The sequence below is a fragment of the Coptis chinensis genome, chromosome 6, assembly GCF_015680905.1.
Source record: "Coptis chinensis isolate HL-2020 chromosome 6, ASM1568090v1, whole genome shotgun sequence".
NCBI lineage: Eukaryota > Viridiplantae > Streptophyta > Magnoliopsida > Ranunculales > Ranunculaceae > Coptis > Coptis chinensis.
The window spans coordinates 47,510,712-47,537,119 of NC_141461.1; the positions used below are offsets into that span (position 1 = coordinate 47,510,712).

The window sequence follows — 26,408 nt, forward strand, 5'->3', positions numbered from 1 at the left end:
GCTTTCGAGGTTTCAATTTTGGGCCAGGACAGGTGTAGGTGAAAAATTTCGGGGTAGAATTTTCTCGACAGATTGCTTAAAAGGCGCGAGGTGGCGCTCCATCAGCGCCGCACGCACTACGAGCTACTAAGGTGCTAAAATTGTGAAGAAAAATGAGAACGTGGGAGTGAAAGGTGAGAGATAGAAGTGAGGTGTAGTGTGGGTTCTGAGTGTAGAATGAATGAAGTTTTTATAGGTTTTAAATTGCTAAAATGAATCGGGAAGTTGCCAAAAAGCTTTAAGGCAATTGCCGGAAATAATAAAATTTCCAAAACCAAAAACGGAAACAACTCATATTCTTGATTTTAAAACAACCCTAATATATTTTAGGTTGAATTTTGGATAGAAACTGCCTAACTTATCTAGATTTCATCCTATCACAATATCTATTCATAGATATGCCTATATCGGCAATATTCTCAACCATCACTTTAAAACAAATTCTAAAATATATGATCATATAACGAATTATGCTAGGCTAAATAATACCACCCCCAAACAATTCGAGAAGGTGGGGTTAATAATAAAAACAACGCACAATTCGAAAATAACCAAATTATATTAAATTTGAATTCAAACAACATAAAAAAACCAAATTCAAATTTAATTAATGAACTTATATTTTTACATCCGGACTAAAAAAAATAAAAACAAGTACAAGAAAACAAATCAACTCATAAGATTCCTAAACCACTCCCTGCTAGTAGTGGAATGTGCTTGAGAAGGAGATGGCTCTTGGGCTTCCGATGGGCCAGAGCCATCCGACCTGCGGCGACGACACTCGTGCCTAACAGACTGCTCCTCAGAAGAACCCCCCTGGGGTGGAAAGCGTGCAAGCATGTCGTCTCGGAACTGGCACTGTGCTTCCATCTCGGCCTTCCTCGGGCCGGGCACGAGTCTCAAAGTTATGATGCATGGTAGCCTGCCGAGTCTGGAGGTCTTCGCAAATAGTATTTAGGGAACGCATGCCATGATGAATCATAGTCATGCGTTCTGCATCCGACCTATACCGCTCCAAGGCATCAACATCAAAACATGCCGTGTCATCTTCATCCTCCGAGTCAGTCTCTTCAACTACCCTATCTTCAGGCAACCTCCAAACTCATTGGATACACTCCGTATAAATATAAGGATTGCGGTGCTCTTTTAGGAAGATCCTATCCGATGTTGGAGTCGCTCTCAAGGTCATCATGATCTTCGTTATCAAAATAGGGAGAGGTGCAATACTCTTCCCAACTCCCCTAATCATGCTGCTCAAAAACACCAAAATACAGAACTCATACTTCTGCTCCTGGAGTATCCATAGCACGTGAAGGCAGTTCAGACCGATGTCGCTGACTTTCTCCTTCCCTATGACATTCCTACCAATCCACTGAGCTACAGCCAGCTGGTTGGTTCTGAGAGACAACTGGCGAACACAATGCGAGCTCGCATTGTAGTTCCCTTTCGAAATAGTCACGTTCATCAAAGGTTCTACCGCAATAAACTGGGAATCCTATAATGTGGCATCGAGATGGTTTCTAGGCAGAATGCCTAGAATCTCAGCCAAAAACCCAGTAGTAACTGCTCTCCTCCATAAAAATTCGATTCCCATCCAACTCCCTCGTCCTATAAAACTCTCAGACCAAATCCTCGTGGTAAAAATCGTTTGTCGAGTACCACAAACCACTCCAATCTCTCCTAACCATCTCGTCACTGTAAAACGGCGCGAATTGGTCGGCAATATCCGACGTCTTTGAGCCATTGGAGTTTTGATAAGATTTGTGGGTTTGAATATTGTAGGGAGACTTGTTTTGAAGCACCCTAACTAAAAATAATGGCAGGAGGCGCGGTGGTGGGTGGTGGCAGTTCAAACTTTTTGAATTTTTGGTGGTTTTTGGTGTTTATATTAGTGGAGGTGGTGGTGGGTGTAGTTAGGAGAAGATTTGGGGTGGGTTTGAACTTTGGGCGTGGGTGTATTTAGGTTTTCTCTTTATTTTTATTTTTATGTTAGGTTTGAAGCTTTGTTGTTTGTTAATGGCGGTTTGGAGAAGAGGAAGGATGCGTTCTTCGGTTGTACTATGGGCTTGGGCCCAAGCCCAATTCGAATCCCAATAAAAATTCGATTTTTAGCGCAACTTCAAACTAAAATTGTCGCTTCGTTACCAGTCTGATTTTTGTGAATGAGATATGGAAATGATCAGGAGAGAATTTCTATTCTAATGATCCATAAAACACTCTATTCCGATCATGGGTGACATATAAGAAGATGGAAAATGTCTCGAAGTGCGTGTGTGACGTAAGTTATACGAACGAATAAAATCTAAATTCATAGATAATGTCTACCCGAATCGGAATATGATTAAACGGCCTAGGCAACACAAATATAAAGTTGAACAATCAAGTACAGAAAATGGACACCCCACCCCCAAACAAATTTTAGACAACAGAGTTTAGAAAATTTGTTTTTAAAAGTGGGTCTTTTAAAGTCAGATTCCCGAGACTTCTTAACTTACTGTGTTTGTGATTTTAACAATTTTTTTTATTTTTTATGAATAAAATTTAATATAGGAAAAACAAGAAAGTAATAAATGTATAATTCACACCATAGAGAAACATGACTCAAAAACCGAGAAAACATGCAAGAGTGAAAAACGTGAATTATGTTAAACGTGCACTTAGGATCCGGTACTTACAGCCACACACTCCATAGGGAGGGCCCGGTTACCTTAATGATGCACTTACCAATATATGGAAATGAAAGGAAGTACACCAAACAACAAAATAAGTCGTTTATAGTTAGATACTCTAGACTTTAACAAATAACTGGATATATATATATATATATATATATATATATATATATATATATATATATATATATATATATATCCTGGGGTTTTCCATATATCAACAACCTAAAGAGTTATGGGTCTTTCCATAAGTTAATAATATGGAATGCACCTCCAAACATAATCAAGCAACAAGATTTTCTACGACGCAACTTAGTGGAATGAAAGCGAAGTCTGATAGACCTAGAACATAACCGAGCATGCACCTTCTTCTTCATCTTTGAACGAGAGGTTGTCCAAGTGAATGAGTGTGAAAAAATGGATGGTTGTGGAAGATATGGTGGATAAGGATAAGTATTAGAAGGAAATAATGGAAGGAATGAGAATGTGGGGTTAGCACAAAACTCATCCATGGTGTAGGTAGAAACTGTTTCAATTCTGAAAATGAAGGTGTCATGTGCCTTTTCTTCTGGAATTATTTCTGTATTAGGCTGATTTAGAAATTCATTAAGCACAGAAGAAGCAAGAGGGTCAAGTGCAAACTCCAAGTTCCTTTGAAAAGGTGGAGGGTGGGGTACATTGATGGAAAGTGAATGATGTGAGGTGGGTGAATGGTGCTCAGCTATATCTCTCAGGTCTACATCATCAGAAGCCTTGAAATATGCAAGACATTCATCAATCGGTGGGTCAAAAGAATCATAGGGATAGAGGGTGAAAAATTCATCTTCTGTCATAGCATCAAGGGATGAATGGGTATTGACAGGGGGGGGGGGGGTCGCGAGGTGGCAAGGAAGAGTTGTAAAAGATGCTAAGGAAATTTCCATATGATTTGTGCATATGATTATTAGGAAACGTGGTTTTGAAATAATCTTGAGCTAAGCTCTCGATCATACTAACTTCTCCATCGATAGTCATATCTGGGAACTATTTCATCGTTTTAAAAACATTCACCTCAACGGAAAGATGGCCAAAAGACAAGGACATCGAACCATCGCGACAGTTAATGAGCGCGTTAGTAGTAGCCAAGAAAGGATGCCCTAAAATGATCGGAATAGAGTTGTTAGCGACTTCTGTATCGAGGATAACAAAATCAGCATGATAGTAGAAATCCTGGACTTTAACTAACACGTTTTCAACCACACCCTTAGGATACTTAATAGACCTATCCGCTAATTGCAACGTCATTTTAGTAGGTTGCATCTCTTGTAGACCTATTTGTTTGTATAAATAATATGGGAGTAAGTTGACACTTGCCCCCAGGTCAAATAAAGCGGTGGTCGTGTGAGAATCTCCTAAGGTGCATTGTACAGTAGGACGACCAGGGTCCTTGTACTTCACAATTCCATTATGTTATGTTAAAGTTGGAAATTGTTCAGTTAAAAAGGCGTCTTTAGGAATATTTGGCCTACGCCTAGTAGTGCACAACTCCTTAAGAAACTTAGCGTGGTGAGGTAATTTTTTAATTGCTTCGAGAAAGGGTAGGTTAATCGTTAGATTCTTTAATACTTCCCTAATCTCGTCAAAGTTTGTATCTCTGTTTAACATAGCTAATTTCTGGGGAAACAGTGGTTTCTCTCTATATTTAGCATATGTATCAACTGGATGTCTAACCTTTGTTTTTTGTTTCTTTGGTTGTGGTTTAACTAGTACCTCTACAGGAGTAGGCTCTTCTGTTTCCATTTCAGTATCTAGTTCAATCTCCGGTGTAGGGACTATTTGTGGGGTAACTATAGGCATAGCTACATTGTTATCAACCACTCTGCCAGAAGGAGAGTGGTGATGGCATTTAGCTCACCTACGTTTATATTTTCCATACTAGTATTACCGTTCACCTCACAGGCTATGTTTGTTGTTTTAGGATTAGGTATTGCTTGACCTGGAAACACGCCTTTTGGTTGGGCTAACTGTTGGGTTAAATGGTTAACAGATTGTAAAATATTTTGGTTAGATTGAGCCATAGATTGGAAAAGTTGTTGGCTAACTTGTATGAAGGCATCAAGACGATCCGGTTGTGTAGGTGTAGTGGTCACACGTGGTGTGACTGGAACTATCTCACGTTGATTATTTATAGGTGGGTTGTGATAGTTATTATTAGCCAGAGTGATACCTTTATTAGTATTATAATTATTATTGTTATAATTATTATAATTACCCTGACCTTGTCCTTGTCGTGGTTGAGCTTGGTTGTTATAATTATAATTACCCTAACCTTGTCCTTGCCTTGGTGGACTTGGGTTGTAATTGTTTGTTGGCCTAACATTTGGGTTAAACAACCTTGGAGGTTGTTGATTATTTCGTCAACCGAAGTTGGGGTTTTGTCGCCAAGCTGCGTTAGGTTTGCTATTAATAGAACAAACATTGTCTTGCTGTGAACATTGTTGTTTATAGACGAGAGGACAATAGGAGTCAGGATGCTCTAGACTCTAATAGAAATTACATGGGATAGAGTTGACATTCATGATAGAGGAAGGCTTTTGTTGAACAGAAATGGCTTCTACCTTTTTTGTGAGGGATTCAATTAGAGTTTTAAGCTCAAGATCAGACTTAACCTCAAACATACTGGTAGCCTTAACTGTTGAAGAAGAACTAGCGGAATGGGAGTAATCGTCCACTACCCCCCAGTTATTATTATGCTTAGTCTGATCTTCTACAAATTTATAAGCCTCTGAGGCTCCTTTACTTAAGAAACTACCCCCATTCATTATGTCAAGGACTTCCTTATGGTGGTGTAACAGTCCTTTGAAAAAGGCACGAACTAGCGTGTCTTTCGCGAGGTTATTTTGTGGACACTCTATAAGTAGATCGGTGAAACGATTCCAAGCCTCCGAAAATGATTCATGAGGATTCTGTCGAAAGAAATGAATCTTGGAAAGCATTTCATCGGTCTTCAGTGGTGGGTAAAAATGTTCCATAAACAGTTGAACAAGTTTAGCCCATTAGTCCACAGAATTAGGCGCTTGGGCAGTTAACCAAGACACCGCCTTGTCGGCTAAGGTGAAAGGAAATACACTCAATTTAATTTGTTCGGCACCAACCATAGGATGGTGGAATGTAGTAAAGACTTGGTCAATCCTACGCATGTGCTGATAAGGTTTTTCATGGTATAACCCATGAAAAACGGGTAACAAATTAAATATATTTGGGGGAATTCAGAAATCCCCCACTGGGTCTGATAAAACGATGCAAGATTTAGGGCTATCGCTCAAGGCTTTGTAAAAGTCCGAGAGAGGAGACTCTCTTTCTTCAGCCATTATTTCAGGTGTGGTGTGCGGTGTGCTAGCTTGAGGTGTAGTGAGTGGTATACTAGAAAGGTGTGTTTGTTGAAGTTGTCGGTTTATTACGTTAGGTGTTTTTCTTCGGCCTGACCTTAATCTCATGCAAGGCTAAAACCAATCTTAAAGAAATATAACAACACTCCAAAAAATCCTGATATGTTTTTTTTTTTTTTTTTTTTTTTTTTAGAGGTTAAAGGATGACCCCAACCTGTATTAGCTTAAATTCTTTGATACATCATACCTCTTGCATCCTCCTCCACTATTACAAAAATATCATAAACAAGTGGTGGAGTGCTAAAAAAAGTACCTAGCCTCTCATAAGGATTTATACGATCCCTTACTGTACTAGACTTAGCCAGCCAGTCGGCAACCCTATTTATCTCCCTGTACACATGGGTTACAACCACTGTCTCAAAGAGACGCATGCTTTTCCTATTAGACTCTACTAGGTCCCAACAATACCAAGGACAGTCCTCCTTTCTATTAATCACATTTACTGCTCGCAAAGAGTCCGACTCCAGCATGATCCTTTTACAGTTCATGTAGCAAGCTGCTAACAGCCCTGCTTCAATCCCTTTTAAGTCCTGTATAATCACAGACCTGAGGTTGGTATTGCCCATGAACACGATCAAAGGTGCTCCCTCATGGTTTCTCAACACTCCCCTATATCCTACTCCAGCAGCATTTACAACTCCATCTGAGTTAATCTTTATCGTGTCAGCTGGTGGATTAACCCACTGTCCTTGTATCGGCTTTTTCTGCCTAACCAAGAGCTCAATCCAAAGAGTATTCATCATATTTTTGGTTTCCGCAGAATCGTCAGCTTCTTTTATCACCCTTTGTAAGTAAGTTCTCATCCTGTTTACTATATCTCTGCTGATCGTTGCATCCATGTGGGTCTTGCTTTTAAACTTTTGGCAGTTTCTTTCAATCTAGATCCCATATACCGTAGCGCAAGTCAGTGTCCGAATTATCTCACTGGCAGTGGAGTTTGCTCGGGTAACTTTCAGGAGAAGATACCATTCAAGAGTTGACTCTTGCACTACAGCGCCTACCCCTAGTCTTGTTTTCACCACAGACCATACCTTTCGGGAGAAGTCGCAGTCAAAGAAAAGGTGCTTAGAGTTTTCAGCTTGTGTTTCACAGAGGCAGCACCTAGATTGAGTGATAATCTTCCTGTGGATTAACCGATCTTGTGTAGCCAAGCACCCTGCAAAGAGCTGCCACGCAATGAAAGAGTGCTTCGGTAGAACATACTTCCCCCAGACCAGTTTATACCATGCAACTCTTTGTCTCATATTATTTATAGCCACATATGCAGATTTGGTAGAGAACTTTCCATTGCTAGCTGGGCTCCAGACTACCACATCCTTCTCAAGATTTACATTGATAGAGGTTTGCAATATACTCGTCTTTAGTTCACTGTCTTGAAGGAGATTAACCAGCCCATTCCATTCGCCATTTGTAATAAGGAGACTCACCTTTGCATCATCAGGCACCTGGAGCATATTTCTAGCTTGAGAATTATGGATCAGAAGCTTTGACGAAATCCACGGGTCATGCCACAAACTTGTATTATCACCATTTGCGATAAGCACTTTATATATTTCCATGCAATCTTTCTATGCTTGAGAATACTACGCCAAACCCACGAGCAATCCTGGGGAATCTTCATAGACTAGAAATGTTTGTTTCCAATGTGATATTCCCACATCCATTTTTTCCACAAAGTCTCTTCTATACTCACCACTTTGAACACAAGCCCACAGTAAGCTGCTCTATTCCACACTCTAGGATCAATGATGCTTAACCCACCTTCATTTTTATGCAGCCTCAGAGTTGCATGACTTGCTTTATGCATTTTTGCTTGCATCGAGACTCCACTCCATAAAAACATGTTACATATCTTAGCCACCTTGTCAAGCACACGCACTGGGAGAATGAACGTCTTAGCCCAATAGATGTGAAAAGACGAAAGAATTGACTGTATGAGCTGCAATCTGCCTGCATAGGACAAGGCTCTATTCTTCCAATTTGACATTCTAACAGTGATTCTTTCAATCAGTGGAAGACAATCCTTTGCATTAATTCTTGAAGCTATGAGAGGCAGGACTAAGTACTTGATAGGGGGAGAAACTAACTGAATACCCAGTAACCCTGCTAGGGCTAATCCGTCATCTTTTGTCATGCTTCCAGTAAGGATAGATGTTTTCATAATGTTGATCTGGAGCCCTGAGAGAGATGAAAATTGATCAATATAGTCTTTGACCGCTAGGATAGACTTCTTTTCCCCTTTACAGAAGAGGAGAACATCATCTGCAAAAATCAAATGAGTTATAACAAGCCTTTTGCATCTTGAGTAAGGGCTAAAACTTTTGGAGGAGAGACCTTGCTTTAACAGACCACCCAGTACTTCCATAATCAGCACAAAGAGATAGGGGGACAGAGGGTCGCCTTGCCTTAACCCTTTTTTTCCTTCAAAAAATCCATATGGGCTTCCATTGATCAAGATAGAGTAGAGTGGGGACGTGAACCACATAGATAGCCATATGATAAACTTTGGAGGAAACTTGAACTTTTTAAGAACAAGGAGCATGGATTCCCAACTGACAATATCGTAAGCTTTCTGAATATCTACTTTGATAGTACATCTCTTTGGTCCATGCTTTTTCGCATATCCTCTGAGGAGCTCATGAGGAAGAAGAAGGTTATCTTGTATACTGCACCAGGGACAAAGGCCAACTGATTAAGCTCAATCCACTAATCCATATGAGGCTTCATCATGTTACTAAGAAAGCATTTCCTTTATCTTCCTTTCCTTGATAGCCTGATGAAAGAAAGCATTTCCTTTATCTGCATAGTCGAGCCAGTCATTGTCTGCCTTCGCTTTCAATTCCATATACTCCATCTCAATAAAGTTACATAAGCGATCTCTGGCTCCCTTTTCCTTTACACATAGCTGGCCATCCAGCGGGTTCAACTTCAGCTCTCTTTGTTTACAATGCAAATCAGCCCTTGCCGCCTCTGTTTTGATGTGAATATCGGACATGTACGTCCTTGCCCATCCACGCAATCTATTTTTGAGTAACTTCAGCTTTGACACTAATATATGCATTGGGCATCCAACTACCTCAGTACCCCACACTTTCTGAACCATCGTATTAAAATCCTTGTGAAGAGCCCATAAATTACAAAATCTAAATGGAATTCTGCCCTTTTCCAAGTCCACAAGATGCACCAACATGGGAGAGTGATCAGAGATACCTGGAGAGAGGAATTTAGTAGTCGCCTGAGTAAAAGCACACATCCACTCAATATTTACAAGCGCCCTATCAATCTTTGACCACTTTCTATTAGCTCCAATACCATAATTTGTCCACGTATAATAACAACCGGAAGCTTTCAGATCAAACAGCCCTGAGTCGGCTAGACAATCCCCAAAAGGTTCTATTTCCCAAGCCTGCACTACTTCCCCAATCCTTTCATGAGAGTACAACACATTATTAAAATCACCAAGCACACACCAAGGAGTAGTGATACTTCTGTGAAGCTGTTTTATGTCCATCCATAACCCTAACCTATCTTGACTACCATTACTTGCATAGATAAGAGTAGAGAAGAACCAGGATTGATTGCTAAGCACTGTCACCTTACAATGAATAAACTGAGATGTTTCATGTAGCTTGCTCACTGACACTAAACTTGGATCCCATAAGATCCAAATTCTTCCATTCGGATTGCACCCATAGTTGTTTTCAAAGCTCCAGCTGGGTGCACAAACTCTACTGATCCCTACACTATTTGCCTCATTTACTTTTGTTTCCAATAGACCAAAAATCTTATTCTTCAAAATAAACTTATTTATTTCTGCCGCTTTTTTGAGATCATTTAGACCTCTTATGTTCCAAGTGCAGAACTTAAACATTTCTAACTTTATCATTTTTGGTTCCTGACCCCTTAGCTCTACCCTTTTTCTTCTAACTGACCTGTCCTTCCTTGATCTGACCTTTTCTGTTAGCTTCACAAACCAACGCATTCTCCTCAGCCCTCTTATGAGCACGAGTTTTGGCCTTTCACTACCACTTCCTTAGGCATCACATGATCACTAAAATACTGAACTAGCATACCCTTAGAAATATCATCCTCAATCTCTTCCTCACTATCAGCAAGCACCTGAAAAGCATTATGTTCTCTTAAGTAAACCTCTTTTGTATTCTCACCATTTTCCTGGCTAAACTCATCATACTCGTGTCCCCGAATATCTCGAGGGTTAGAGTTAGGTACCGGTATCAACCACTGCAAGGCCTGACCCTCTGGCAAAGCTGAAGGAACATATTGTACTATATCAAGGCCCACATTTCCTCCCTCCATATGCTTACCATCCTTACATTCATCATAGTTTGATCCTCCATTAGTGGTGGTATCTTCCTGTCCAGTTCTAGCCTCCTTACTTCGTGCTGCGCTCGCAGAGTTTGAAACTTTTGGTCTCCAAACTTGCTTTGGACGAGAAGGACAGTTTGAGTTCTTATGCCCAAACATATTGCATCTAGTACAAGATGCAGGCATCCATGGGTATTTTAACATAATCTCCACTACTTCTTCCCCCATTTTCACTGGGATTGAGTTCCTATAAGTGTAATCAATATGAACCCCAACATAAATCTTTGCAAAGTTTAGCCTCGTTCTTGCCCTCGTAGCCTCATCCATACTCACCGGCTTTCCAATCAAACTAGCTACATAACTCTTTAGGCAGATCCATTAGCTTAACCTAAATGGGTAGCTTTGTAATCCTATGCCTCTGAGATTCAACTTCCCGAGTCCACTGCCGTACCACAAACAGTTGTCCTACAATGAAAATGGGATCCACTTCCAATACTTGTTTCCTATCTTCATCAAGACTAAACTTGAAGTAAAACAGTTCCTTATCTGTAGAGATAGTGTAGTTTCCTTTAACTTTCCAAATTTTTGAAAGAGTGGATTTAACCAGCGGAAAAGACAGCCTTATTTCTACAAAAAAACCCACAACATAGTCACTCCGAGTTGGAGACACTCTTCTCCAGAATACTAGCCGGTATCTCAGCTATACCATCCACTAGATGTGTTTCGAAACTTCTCAGAGAAGTATGTGAACTACTGGAGCCTCCTCTGAACAGCGACTCCATGAGCCTCTAGTACAGAGGCTAGGTGAAACTAGAGATGTGCTGGGGGTGGAGGTGGAAGACGAAGGAAGGTTCGACATTTTTAGGAGAGAATTAAAGGAGCATGTAGAGAAAGAGCAAGGCTTTCTCTTCTAAGATACAAGAGAAGAGGGGAAAAGGCGGCAACAGCTCGGTCAAGGAGTTCAAAGAAAACAAAAAAGGAAATAAAACCCTCAAAAACAAAGAAAGACTTGAGGGAGAAGACTTTAAAATAGTCAAAACCTTTTTCAGTCCCCATTTGTATATCTTGCATTATAAAGGCTCTGACTATCAGCTATCTATCAGAAAAACCTTCCTTTTCCTCTCTCAATAAAACTCTTTTTTTTTTCTCTGTGGAGACACTCCCTTTTTTTCTCTGATATGCTAGTATGAACCTCTAATAGAAGATGCGAGGTGTGGAAGAAAAGAGTACCTGAAAGCCTCCTTGCTTCGCTTATGAATATCATTTTGTTTACACGTACTCAGTGTATATAACAAGTTAGAACACTAAAAATCTTGAAGAAATGGAAGGTTGAAACAAACCTGTGGAAATCGGGTTGTTTCAGTAGAGGGCGCGGTCGAGCTCAAGTTAGCATTGCACAGGGCGCAGGCCGCTCTCAAGCAAAAACTGGAATTCCAGGCATGTGGGCGCAGGTCGCGCTCCAAGTTAGCCTTGGTAGGGCGCAGGTCGCGCTCAGCCAAAAGGTGGAGTTCCAGGCATTTGGGCGCAGGGTGCGCTCCAATTTGGCTTGCCGAGGGCGCGGATTGCGCTCCGAGTAATTTTTTAAGGAGAATTGTGAAGCTGAAACGGACAACCACAGTGAAAATCAAACAAGGGTGGGTGGGTTATAGGACTTTGAAAAACTATCAATTCTAAAGAAAACAATACTAAAGAGTACTAAGATGGTAGCGGCGCCATTTGATAACCCGTAAAAGAATAGTCTTACTCACAAATAAAGCGATGAACTCTAAATGAAAGTAAAACTATAAACTTCTACTTATACTAGACTTATCAATGATATTTGTTTTCTACTCTCGAATCTATTGACGTAGAGTTGGAATAGAAGATTCGTTCCACTCCTAGTCCTTTAGCATTCAAGTTTTCTATAATTGATGGTCTATCCAAGGTCAATGAGAGATTTACGAAGGGAATTTAATACTACGATGTGAATTCAAACAACAAAATACAAATAACTGAATGACAGAATGCTAAGAGTTGAATCTAGATAAAGAATTAGGGGATTTTGATTCCTCCTTGAATCCAACTTAATAAACTAGCATAGATTTGTTGTAAACCAATTCTTATGTTCTTACGGTAATAATTGGTCATTCTACTCCATAATTATACCTGGTATTTCTACCAATTCATAACTAGAATGTGAGGTCGTCGACCCATTCTCATGGCAAATCAACGACCTTCTAGAGTGGAATAGATTCTTACAACGATTATATACTACACAATCAAGTTTTCATCAAACCCCTCTAATGGAGGTTTAGCCTTGATTCATCAAACTATCATTTCCAATTGAATTAAAACTAGACATAATATAAAGATTTGAACTTTACTAATTTAACTACTCAAGAATTGAAATACAAATTAATAACTAGGAAATGAATAACAAACAATAATTGAAAGTAGATCTAAACAAATTTAAATGACAAAATCGAAATGAACAAGAACTACTATTTTATTTATGTAATTAATGAAGAACAATGATTCAAATACTTAATCTAAAACAAGGAATGAAACTAATTAATTATTCAATGAAATTCAAAAACTAGATCTACAAGCTATTCTAATGGCTACTTTCTATTCTAAGCTATCTAACTCCCTTTTCTGAAGAGCTAAGTCTTGTTTTTATGTAAAGGAGGAGACCAGATCCACAATTTCGTGCATGGGCTGAGGAGCCATGTTTTGGGCCGGAAAATCGAGCCCAAAGCCTAATTTCTTCAGTCCACAGAGCCCGTTTTAGTTGGGTTTGACCTCAGCAGACTTTTCGTCCACTTCTGCCCCTTTGATTGGGTCAAGACTTAGACCATTAGAAAGCACTTTCCGATCCGATCGTTTTGACTTAAGGTAGGCCCAAATCCGAGGCCTGAGTCCAAAGATATGGTCTTCGGAAGTTCTGCTGACTTGTGCACTGTTTCTGCCCGTGTTGACTTTTCAGCTTTTGATCGGCTTACAAAGGCTTTGTCTCCTGAATCTTGGATTTTATCGCAGAACTTCTTAGCAACCAACCCTAGCTCCTTTATCTCACCAAAGTGGCACATTTCTACACATAATTGACTTTACTGCCTAAAATACATAAAAACATGTAATCAGCACTAACTCTTATTTATTACTTGCATAATTGGTCTAAAAGTATGATTGTTAAGGGGTTATAACTATAGTTTTGGACTCATATCAGTTTGGACGATCCCTTACTCGACCTATGAGTAAGGTAACTTTAAACTTTGGTCTTCGGACTTCGGACTATGGACTTTGGACTTAAGTAAAAGAATAAAAACCAATAAACATATAAATTAATGTTTTATCACCGCCAAACAGTTGCAGCAGCACCAAATGAACATGATTGTACTTCGCGACCGCTTCAAGCTCCTGGCCGACAAGAGGGTGGCCAAGAAGATCCAAGAGGAACATGCACGGCTCACACAGGAAGGTCAGCTTCTCCCCGAAAGGCCTGCCACCCCGGTGGTCAAATCCCCAAGGTCGCAAGGGAAGAAGTGTTGGCCACTGATGTTATTCCAGAACACCCTGTGATAGAAGAAATCCCTCCAAAGCAGTAGCCACTAATGAGACCACCACTGTAGCCACTGATGAGCTACTGATGTGATGATCGTTGATGAGCCCATCTTGGGAATGCCCTAGAAATCTTTCTGTATTAAGACACTGTTACAAACTCGTAATTTGTCTCGCTCCATGTTCAGCGACGTACTATTTTGTCACTATTTTGTTTACGACTATTGTATGAACCTAAAACCTAAGAATAAGAAATACAATGAGTACCGAAGAACTTTCCCTCTCTAAACTAGTACCTCTCTTTCTCTTCTTTCTTTTCCCCCTCTTCTTTTTCTTCCTCTCACTGTGTGGCCTCCCTTTCTTCTCTCCGTCTTCTTCTTTTTATATCCCTCTCTTCATCTAGCTCGTCCATCTGTCCTTCCATCCTTCAGTCCCTTTTGCTGCCGTACCTATGTCACGTCCGCGGTTTAGGATTCCACGGTCATGATCCCATACTCACCGTCTTCCCATATTAGGCTACATCCCCTTCCTTCTCACAGTTGACTTAGTCCCCTTCTCCTTATTAGTTTACTATAATATCCTTTCTCCACTTCATCTGGCTCGTCCATCTGTCCTTCCATCCTTCGGTCCCTCTTGCTGTCGTACCCTGCCACATCCGTGATTTAGGTTTTCACGGCCACGATCCAATGCTCCTCGCCTTCCCCTATTATGTTACCTCCTATTCCTTATCCTGTTGACCTAGTCCACATCTCTTCATTGGGCCACTACAAATGCTCGTTCTCAACTCCGCGGTTCCGTTGATGGACCCGGGGTCAAGAACTCCCGCTGCTTCATTCTTTGTGTCATTAATGTTTCTTTCATTGGTTTGCGTGTGATGTGATGGCAATCATCATGTGCATTTTTGGCCGCCCCTAGTACCTCGAGCTTCCACACATCACCTTTTGGCTGGATCACTGACCCTAATCTTTGATTTTAACACCTCTTGTAATTACCCTTTTGCCCTTCCCCTATTTAAATTACATCGCTCTCTTCTTTTCTCACTTCTGTTTTCGCCAACTTCCTTCACCCTCTTTTTGCTCTGCACACTCGTCCCCTTTGAACAATCTCCGACTCGTATGCTTGTCCTCTCTTTCTCCGACGCATTTTCTGCCCTTCCAGCACTCCCCTTGGGCTTGTCATTCCTCTCTTCCTTTTCATAGGTACATTCTCTATTACCTTTGTTCTGTAGTTGACACTGTGTATTTGAATAGATTCAAATTCTTGCGACTATTTCTCCCCGTTCCCCATGTCGGGCTCGAATCCGGTGGACCTTCCTCTTCTCAGTCTGATAGGGTAGCGTTTCCACCCCCTCTTGCCCCTGTTGCGGCCCCATCCAACTCTAGTCACCAGGGTTCCTTACTGCCGCCTCCATCTCAGTGTCGTAATTTGAATGCAATTAGGGTTGCTTACGGGATTTCGGCTTATGTAGGTCTAGAACATGTGCCTTCTATCACCAATTATCCTCACCTGGTTCCCCACCGACCGAGATGTCTTGTCATCAAGGTAGGCCAAATTGTCATCGGTCTTTGACTTCCCCTCACTGTTCTTGACGTTGAGGTGTGTAATCACTTCAACATGCCCCCTTGCCAAGGCATAGGGAATTTCTGGAAAATCATGTATGCGCAAACTCGTATAATAAGATTGGAGAACCTAAGATTACGAGCCATGATATCTTCTCTCAATACTACCTCAAGAAAAGTACCAAAGATGTCGGTGTGGGGTACCAGTCCTTTTGTGTACGCCCTCAGAAGCAATCCTTTATACTCCGTATCACCACCTCAGATAAAGTGTGGCACCATTACCCTTTGTACGTGTCGGGTCAATTTCTGTCTGCAGACAGTCCTTTTAATTTAGCTTTTAACCATCTCGCCTTCATAACCAGTGGTGAGTGTTTTGTCTCTTCTCCTCTCTCTTGATGTGTTTCCCCTATTATCACTGAGCTGTGATTTCTTTTTGTTTTGCAGGTTGGCGGCCAAACTCCAAATCCGGAATCTATTCCGGCATCTCGTGTCCCATTTTACAAAGACTCCGCAACCTTGGTCCTGCTCAAGCCGACTGTCTGCGCATCCATCCCACCACCGCTACTCCCTTATTGCCCATCCCTAATCTGCAACACATCGGCGGTCTATCCGCACCCTTTTACCGTCCTCCCCGTCCCAAGGAGCGGAAGCCCAGAGCATCCCCTCCTCCAAGGTATAACCCTAGCTCCCATACCTCACGCCTCCAGCATCTCCAAACTTCCTCCCACTCCCCCGTCTCCCTTGAATCTCCCGATCCTCCACACTCTTCTGCCCCGGAACACGTCCCATCATACCGCTCTATCTTCACCTGGGACGATCAATACACTTCTCCCCACTCCGTCCCCTTCCGCTGATATGGACGTCCACAAACAAAAGTTGTTCGATAGTGACTCTGATGAGGATGAGGTGATGGAAGTTCCCTCTAGTGAAGTGCAAGCTCATGTTGACCAGCCTGCCTCCAAGAGGCAGTGGACTACTGCATTTGAAGACCCTACCCCCACCACTCAGCGGGCCTCCTATCTGCGGAACAAGCCCCTACCTCTTCACCCCCTCATTCTGCTGTCTCCTCCCCCCACACACGCCGGTCTAGCAAAGAACCAGTACCAACCACTGCCCCAACCTCCGAACTTGCCGCGGCAGAGGACTTTTGTCCGATTTTTAAAGTGCGTAACCATAGGGTGAATACAGCGGATTCCACTCTAGACAACGCTCCCGTAGCCTCCTCCTTGTTTTATAACTCTCAGTTGCCCAAGGACATAGCATATGCGGACAGAGGTTCTTTTGACCAGCATCGTACTTCGTTGTATACCAATTGGGAAAGGGTATAATTCTCTCTCCCTTTTTTTATTTATTTATTTTTTTTAAGTCATCTTCTTCTGTAATCTCAGGTGAGCCTGGACATCTCCTTTATGATCTGCGACCTTTTCGGCACCAAAAACAAGGTGACAGCCCTAGAGCAATAACTTAATGGCCCTGTCGGCTTAAGAGCTGCCAATGTCGGTCTCCAGGCAGATCTAGAAGCTGCCAATTTGGCTAAAGTCAAGGCACATGATGAGCTCAGGTCCGCGGAGTCATCTCACGAACAATACATTGATTCAGTCAATGAGCGCCTGAGCCATCAAAAGGAAGTGCTCCTCCAACAACACCAGCTCAACTTTGACGCCCTTACCCAATAGTACAAGGAGGCCGTGGATGTCCTTAGTTAGAACCATCAGGCGGCTACAGCCAAACTGTCACAACAGCACCAAGCAGACATGACTGTTCTTCGCGACCGCTTCAAGGCCTTGGCCGACAAGAGGGTGGTCAAGAAGATCCAGGAAGAGCTTTCACGACTTGCCCAGGAAGGCCGACTTCTCCTTGAAAAGCCTGCCACCCCTGAGGTCACAAAGGAAGGCGTCTCGGCCACTGAGGTCATCCCTGAGCACCTTGTGTCGGAAGAACATGAAGAAAATCTCTCCCTAGTGGCAGTCACTGATGAGCCCACCGCGGTAACCGCTGAGGGGGCTACTGATGAGATGAATGTAGATGAGTCCACCTAGGGAATGCCCTAGACATCTTTTCTATTAACACACTATTACAAACTTGAGATTTGTCTTGCTCCATGTTTGATGACTATGATGTTCAATTTCGCTTAATGTGCATGTTATCTTTCTACCTTTAAGCTTTATCTAATTACCTAACTTGCGAAGTATACCCTCATGTAACTTTCCATATCTCTAGTCAGTCCTTAGCCTTCTCCTTAGCACACTCCTGAAATTTTCCCCCTGAAGCTTTCTATAATTCATTAAGGCACTCCGCCGCCTCAGCTAAGCGCGCGGCCTGCCCAGTTAGGCGGCGTTCTATGAAGGCAAATTTCTTTGCCCCATGTGTCTATTGTATCTCTGATCCGAGGGACTTTGCCAGACCAAGAGACCTGTCAGAACAACTCCCCTTGTTCCAGGCTTATTTCAGCTCTAGGGTTAGCGCAAGGCTCATCCCCTCTGCTGCCCATCCCTCTGATAGGCGTGGACGCCTGATGGGGTCACTCTCTTTGCCCTATGTGTCCCTAGAATCTCTGATCTGTGGAGGGCTCATCCAACTCCCCAGGCTTGATCAGGCCATACAGTCTGCTGGAACAACTCATCTTGTTCCAAGCTTTCTCCAGCTCTAGGGTCAGCGAAGGGCTCATCCCCTCCGTTGCCTCTCCCTCTGATAGGCATGGAAACCTATTGGGATCACTCCCCTTGCCCCATGTGTCGTTTACCTCTCTAATCTGTGGAGGGCTCATCCCACTCCGCTGGCTCGATTAGGTCGTGCAGCCTAATGGAACAACTTATCTTGTTCTAGGCCCACTCCAGCTTTAGCATCAGTGAAAGGGCTCGTTCCCTTTGTTGCCTCTCCCTCTGATAGACGTGGGAGACTAATGGGGTCACTCTCTTTGCCCCATGTGTCTTTTGTATCTCTGATCCTCGAAGGGCTCATCCCACCCCGCGGGCTCGATCAGGCCATGAAGCCTGCTGGAACAACTCATCTTGTTCCAGGCTCGCTCCAACTCTAGCATCAACGAATGGCTCATCCCCTCTACTGCCTCTCCCTCTGATAGGCATGGAAGCCTGTTGGGATCACTCTCCTTGCCCCATGTGTCATTTGCATTGGTGATCCGTGGAGGGCTCATCCCACTCCGCGGGCACAATCAAGCTATGAAGCCTGCTAGAACAACTCATCTTGTTCTAGGTTCTCTCCAGCTCTAGCGTCAGTGCAGCGCTTATCCCATCCACTGTCATTCCCTCCGATAAGTGTGGGAGGCTGATGGGGTCACTCTCCTTGCCCCCTGTGTCTCTTGCTTCTCTTCTCCGCGACTCAAATTCTTGTTTAGACATCATACATAACAAACAAATTTTCTTTCACAAAAGTGTTGCGATTTTATACATTTACAAACACCGTCCTCTGCGCTAGATCTTCATTATATTGTTTTGTAACTTCATTACATTCAATTGTAAAAACATTTCAACATTCTTACATTCCAAGGCTTTTCTATCAATTTGTCCTCCATTGTGCGTGGCTTGTAAGTACCAGACCCTCCTATTTCCACCACGATGTACGACCCTTCCCAATTTGGACCCAACTTCCCATCCTTTTCTTTCTTTGTGCTTGGAGTAACCCAGCGGAGCACTAACTCACCTATCTTGAACTATCGCGGCATGACCCGCTTGTTGTATTGCCTCTGTAGTCGCTTGTGATATTCTTCCAATCAAATGCGAGCTGAGTCTCTTCTCTCCTCTACCAAATTCAAATCCCCTGCCAAGATGCACCAATTCGATCCCTCTTCCATGGCCTTGGTTCTCATAGTAGCTGCCACCATCTCTGAAGGAATCATGTGCTCGACGCCGTATGCTAAGGCAAATGGGGTCTCCTTGGTGGTTGTCCGAGGTGTGGTTTGATAAGCCCACAGAACATGGTTTAACTCGTCTGCCCATGCGCCCTTCTTGTCTTCCAACTTCCTTTTCAGGTTGTTCATTATCATTTTGTTAGAAGATTCTACCTGTCCGTTGCCTTTGGGGTTGTAGGGGGCAGAGAACCCTTTTTCACCTTGTATGCCTGCAGAAATTCAGTCACCTTTGCTCCTGTGAACTGTGTCCCATTGTCCACAATGATTGCATATGGCAGCCCAAACTGACATATGATGTTCTCCCATAGAAATTTAATCACCTGCGTCTCCTTCGCCTGTTGCAATGGTACGACTTCTATCCATTTGCTGAAATAGTCCATGGCCGCCAACATATACCTCTTTTTGTCGCTAGCCATGGGCAGTGGTCCCACGATATCCATCGACCACATGGAAAAAGGACACGGACTTGAGACATTATGTAAAGGTTCTGCGGGTGCGAATATCAGCTGTGAAAATCTTTGACACTAGTCACACTTCTTGGCGAATTCCACTGCATTCCGTTTCATGTTACGCCAGAAATAGCCCTATGTCAATAATCGGTGTGTCGTAGTTCTCCTAGCAGAATGACTCCCACAGTCCCCTTCGTGTAATTCTACAAGCACCTCTAAGGCTAGCCGCATCCCTAGGCATTTCAACAATGGCCCATTAAAGTTCTTTCGGTACAGCTCACCTTCCAACAAAACGTATCTCTGAGAAGCTTGTTCCAGCCTTCTTCTTTCTTTCTTATCGTCCACCTCCTTTCCCTCTAAAAAATGTTTAATGGGGTCCATCCATCCCCCTTCTTCTTCTGTAATCTGACACACCTCTATCACCTCCTTTGTGCTTGGCTTCTCTAGTCTTCCTACCATGATCGTTCTTTCCTCAGACCCAGGTATGGTCGCAGCCACGTACACCATGGCGTTCGCATGTCTATTCTCCCCACACCCCAAGTGTACAAATTTGAGTTTCACAAACTTGTTGGACCTTTTGTGCAACACCTTCAAATACCTAGCCATTCACGGACATCGTAGCGAATCCCTCGTTAGCCTGACACACCACTAGATTAGAGTCGGAATACACAGTCAATTCCTTCACCCCCAAGTCCTCGACCATTCTCAATCCCGCTATCACTGCTTCATACTCTGCTTCGTTACTTAATGCTGCGAACCCTAGTTTCATGATCTGTTCTATTCGGTTATTCTTAGGCGTGACCAACACAACTCCTATGCCACTGCATGCATCCATGGCGGATCCATCTGTGAATACTCTCCACCCATTCCTCTTATCCCAAAGGTCTAGTAGGTCGGGCTCCCCCTCCCTCTCTAGTTCCATGACCATCTCTTTGCCCCAAGTGGGATCTTTTGTAGGGAACTCAGCCAGAAACTCCACTACCACCTGCGCCTTCTCCGCGGTTCTTATATGATATTGTATCTCGTATGAACTAAGCATCATTGCCCATTTCAACATTTTCCTTGACTTCTCTATTCTTAAAGCTTGTTTGAGAGGCAAGTTAGCCACCACCACCACCGAGTGTGACTCGAAGTAAGGTTTCAACTTTAGAGCCGAGAAGATTAATGAAAGGGCATTCCTCTCAAATCTACTATACTGCGTCTCTGCATCCAATAACATTTTGCTTTGAAAATATACCGACTTCTCTATTCTATCGACTAGCCGGACAAGAACGAAACTAACTGCGTATTCGGTGGCCCCCAAATACAAGTACAACTTATCCCCCTGTTCTGGCCGAGATAGCAAGGGAGCCTTACCTAAATACCTCTTCAACTCTTGAAACACCTCCTCCCATTCTAACGTCCACAAGAAATCTGGGGTGCTTCTCAGTAACCGATACACCGGTATACATTTATCAGATGATTTGGAAATGAACATACTCAAAGTCGCAACCTTACCCGCCAACCGCTGCACTTCCTTGACATTCTGCGGTGATACAGCATCTCTACTAGAGCTCTTATCTGTTTCAGATTAGTCTCTATTCCCCGTTGAGTAACAATGTATCCCAAGAACTTTCCTGTGGTCATTCTGAATGTGCATTTCTCCTGGTTCAGCTTCAAATTATACTTTTGCAGTATCCCAAATGTCTCTCTTAATCCCTATAAATGCTCCTCCTCCGACATGCTTTTCTCCACCATGTCATCTATGTAAATTTCAATCCCTTCGAATCTTGCTTTCAAACATTTTCTCCCCTAGACACTGGAAACTGGCTCCAGCATTCTTTAATCCAAATGGCATCTTGGTATACTAATACGTGTCGCCTTCTACAACAAATGATGTCTTCTCCTGGTCCGGTCCGTACATCGCGACCTGGTTATACCCCATAGATGCATCCATTTACGAAAATATTTTGAATCCTGCTGTCCTATCCACCAATTCATCCACCCCCGGCATGGGATATCTATCTTTCGGGACTCTACATTCACATCTGTAAAATCGATGCACATACGCACCTTGTCATTCTTTTTGGGTACCGCGACCATATTGGACAACCAATCTATAAACTCCACTTCTCGTATTATTCCAGCTACTTTCAATCGCGCAACCTCCTTGCGAATGCCCTCCACATACTTCGGTCTAATGCTCTGCATCCTTTACATCACCGGCTTGGCATCCTCTTTCATGTGTAGCCGATGACACACGAACTCCGGGTCTAATCCCGTAACATCCTCAATTGACCATGCAAACACGTCTTTGTTTTCTGACAAGAATTGTATTAACTTACTTTTCCATTCCTCCGGCAAACTAGACACTACCGCGGTGAACCTCTCTTCCTCTCTTTCTCCAATATTCACTACTTCAATCTCGTCCAGTGTCATCGGACCAACAACTGCCTCCTCCTCCCCCTCCACTATGGCATACTATAATTGTTATGCCTGCCTCTTCCTAGGGTTAAAGTTCTCTTCTTCCGGTCCGCAGATCAACCGTTTCACTATACCCCTGTGACTGTTCTTGGCAGTCACCTGATCTCCGTGAACTTCATACATACCCATCGGGGTGGGAAACCGTATCACTTGATAGTATGTTGACGGGACGACCTTCATTTCATGAATCCACTGCCTCCCTAAAATTATGTTGTATTGAAAAGAAGAATCTACCAGCATAAACCGCGCAAATACTGTCACTAGACCTGTGGTTATAGGCAGTAAGAGTTCTCTCATAGGCTCCGTCATGCTCCCATTGAACCCGTATAAATTAGTCTTTGGAGGCCTCAATTGCCTATGATCAATCCCCATTTCTTCCAAAGCTCCTTTAAACAAAAAGTCCACTGCACTACCACAATCTATCAACACCTTCTTCACCATGTAGTTGCCCATTGCTACTGTGATGACCAACGCATCTTCATGGGGAGAATCCACAGCCTATAAGTCCACACTGCTAAAGACGATCCTGTCTCGGTCCTCCGCTACCCCTACTCTTAGTCGTGGTCAGTCTGTCCCATCATTGATCTGTTGGATGCTCGCTGTTCTTGTCAGCCTGTCTTTATGAGCATTATGACTTACTACCTCTCCACTGAAAATCAAATTAATAGTTCCTAGTAAACGATCTTAGCGCGGCATACGCTCCTCATTCTGTGCTCCCTTTACAAACTCTCTCATCCTCAATTTTTCCACCAATCGTTAAACCATCCACTTTAGTGCATAACAGTCATTGGTCTCATGATTACGTATCTGGTGATAGGCGCAGAAAGGTTTATTAGATAGTTCTCCTGGGGTGTTCCGCAGCCATCCATATCTCTGCAGGTTCTTAATCAACGACAATATTTTGCTCAGGGGTCTATTCAGCGGTGTCACTTCTATCTAGCGATATGGCTTCCTTTCTCTATTTTCCCTTTAAATCCCCTCCCAGCTTCTCTCTGCCCTTGGTGGGTATCCACAGTACCCACTGCTTTCCTTTTCGATTCGCCCGCCTTTTTTGTTTCCTGTCTTTCTCCAACTATAGCACTGCTTTCCCTGACCTCTTAGACTCCTTCTACATACTGTCCTCATATCTGATATATTTTTCCACTCGCGGATATAGTTCATGCAAGGTTGCAATCTTGTTCTTCGCCACCAATTGGTGTACTCCTGTTCCTGGCCGCAGCCATCTTTCAAATGCGATCACTGCTGTTCTCTCATCCAGATTTTTGACCTTCAATGTCTTGGCTTTGAATCGATAGCGGTATTCCTTCACTGACTCCGCTGATCTTTGTCGAACATTGAATAGTGCCGCAATATCCACCACACGCTTTTTCTGGTGTATGAAGTGATCTATAAATGCCTATTCCAATTCTTGGAAATTTCTTATGCTTCCCGCTGGTAACTGGTAATACCAGTCTGACGCCCCTCCTTTTAGACTAGCCAGGAACATCATACACCGCAGCCCGTCATATCGAGACTCTTGCCATAAGGGCATCTGCTGTCGAAAATGAAAGATGTGATCCGCTGGGTCTCCTTTACCATCGTACCTCTCGAACCTAGGCTGGTTGAAATGCTTTGGGACCTCCGAAGCCCAGATGTCGTCCGCTAATGGGTTGCGGTTTAGTCGGGCCATCACTTGACTAGCGGCTCCCCCACAACCCTTCATCTGCTGCCGGTTCGCTTCCCTATCATTTTTTATCATCTCTTGCACCTGTTCGATTGTCAAGCCGGTCACTGGATTTTCAATGAGATTCGGCCCATCCTCTTCCTCTTCGAGTCCTCACTTGCCTCTCCGCCTGCTTCTTCCTCTTCCCTTTCCTTTTCTCTTCTCAACTCATCATTCTCCTCTTTTAACCTCCCGATCTCTTCTCTCATAAGCCGCGTCTCTTCTATTTCCTACTCCTCTCTTCAGTCTCCTTCTTCATCAATCACCGCCTCTGGCATCGGTTCCTGCACCGCCACCCTCTTCGGTCTACCTACCTGTTTCTTAGGTGTTATTTCTAACTTGCTTTTATCTTTCCCCACAAACGGCGCCAAATGTATAAACCTAAAACCTAAGAATAAGAAATACAATGAGTACCGAAGAACTTTCCCTCTCTAAACTAGTACCTCTCTTTCTCTTCTTTCTTTTCCCCCTCTTCTTTTTCTTCCTCTCACTGTGTGGCCTCCCTTTCTTCTCTCCATCTAGCTCGTCCATCTGTCCTTCCATCCTTCTGTCCCTTTTGTTGCTGTACCTATGCCACGTCCGCAGTTTAGGGTTCCGCGGTCATGATCCCATACTCCCCGTCTTCCCATATTAGGCTACATCCCCTTCCTTCTCACTGTTGACTTAGTCCCCTTCTCTTTATTGGTTCACTACAATATCCCTTCTCCACTTCATCTGACTCGTCCATCTGTCCTTCCATCTTTCAGTCCCTCTTGCTGTCGTACCCCTGCCACATCTGCGGTTTAGGGTTCCACGGCCAAGATACAATGCTTCTCGCCTTCCCCTATTATGTTACCTCCTATTCCTTCTCCTATTGACCTAGTCCACATCTCTTCATTGGGCCACTACAACTATGATGTTTGATTTTGCTCAGTGTGCATGTTAGTTTTTTATCTTTAAACTTTATCTACTTGTTTAACTTGCATAGTATCTCCACATGTAACTTTTCATGTCTTTGGTCAGTCCTTTGCCCTCTCTTTAGCGCACTCTTGAAGTTTACACCCCTGAAGCTTTCTACACCTCATTAGGTCACTCCACTACCTCGGCTAGGTAATGCAGCATGCCTAGGTTAGCGGTGCAGTATGATGAAGTCAAATTTCTTTGCCCCATGTGTCTCGCACATCTCTCATCTGTGGAGGGCTCACCCCACTCCACGGGCTCGCCCAGACCCTGACGCCTGCTGGAACAACACCATACTTTTTTTTATCATCAAATTCCATCTTTGACTTTTGATGGTCTTGTTTTAAGGTTTTCAAAATTCATTGGGGTTTATATTTGACGAAGCTTCTGTAGATTCAATTTTGCTCTAAACATGGCTTTGTATAGGAAACCATATACAATGCAAAAACTACAAATTTTGCACTTTATTTCTATTAAACAAACTTGTCTTTCAAAGCCACCCATCATTAATATTCATATCTAAATAAATATTGCAAAATAAATATCACGAATGTAACTTCACCTTGTGAAAATAGGTGTAACAAATATAAGAATTGGAATAACAATTTAACCTTTAATTGTATAAGCAATGGGAAAAGAACAAAATAATTTTGTAAATTTATAAATACAAAATCATTAGTCCGAATAAGTAAAGCAACCAACTAAATGAATCAACTAAAATCGAAATACGATTCAACGAACTGGATGAGAAAGCTTCTTCTTCACTAATGGTTTCAAAAGATTGTCGTCAATCAACTCATTGGGATTGAGACTACGGATATAAAAGATCTGTTCGGAGATTGAGTTTTTATATCCTTCTTGAAGCTTGTTTTTTTTTAGATCTCCTTGTTCATTTTCCGTCAAAGCTAACAAAGGGATTCTCCTTTCTTCAAGTGTCTAAATTAACGGTCTTATTCCTTCATTAAATGTACGTAACAAATAAAAAAAATGAAAAAAATGGGTGGGGCCACCAAAAACCAAAGCAACCCAAATAATTTCACAGTCGAGCAATAACATGCGAGGCTTTAAGATACTAGATTTTTACGATCATTAAAACAAAGATAATTGGTTTGCATAGTACATGTTATTAGGGAATTATGTATTTTTTTTTCAAGCGTATCGTAACAAAGTCTCGAGCAATTTCTAGTGGATAAGAAGGCAATTTGCTTTATGTTAAACACAAACTTTTTAGCATGTTTCATTTGACGCTTGTGAATTGAGGTCGTAGACATTTCAAATATAATCTAATGTGACTAGGTGTGATAAAATTATCTCGCTAGAGGAAAAAAGATGTGTATAAGATCTATCTAAATAAGTTTTTCGTGTTAGTTACATTATTATTTTTTCGCACTAAATAAAACAGAGGAACATAGTCTCCAGTCCAAAA

The 26,408-nt window shown here is 42.6% G+C and overlaps 3 protein-coding genes across 3 annotated transcripts; all 3 read right to left on the reverse strand.

The window, feature by feature from the left end:
• Positions 1-7,017: 7,017 nt before the first annotated feature.
• Positions 7,018-10,121, reverse strand: LOC147493309 (uncharacterized). Its single transcript, XM_086567813.1, has 3 exons — positions 8,875-10,121; positions 7,833-8,805; positions 7,018-7,584 (listed from the first exon to the last, which is right to left on the reverse strand). The coding sequence occupies exons 1-3, from the start codon at positions 10,119-10,121 to the stop codon at positions 7,018-7,020; spliced, it is 2,787 nt and encodes a 928-aa protein (XP_086423939.1).
• Positions 10,122-20,476: 10,355 nt separating this feature from the next.
• Positions 20,477-22,068, reverse strand: LOC147493310 (uncharacterized). Its single transcript, XM_086567814.1, has 2 exons — positions 21,931-22,068; positions 20,477-21,403 (listed from the first exon to the last, which is right to left on the reverse strand). The coding sequence occupies exons 1-2, from the start codon at positions 22,066-22,068 to the stop codon at positions 20,477-20,479; spliced, it is 1,065 nt and encodes a 354-aa protein (XP_086423940.1).
• A 279-nt stretch (positions 22,069-22,347) lies between these two features.
• Positions 22,348-22,794, reverse strand: LOC147493311 (uncharacterized). Its single transcript, XM_086567815.1, has one exon. It carries the CDS (start codon positions 22,792-22,794, stop codon positions 22,348-22,350), a length of 447 nt encoding a protein of 148 aa, XP_086423941.1.
• Positions 22,795-26,408: the final 3,614 nt, after the last annotated feature.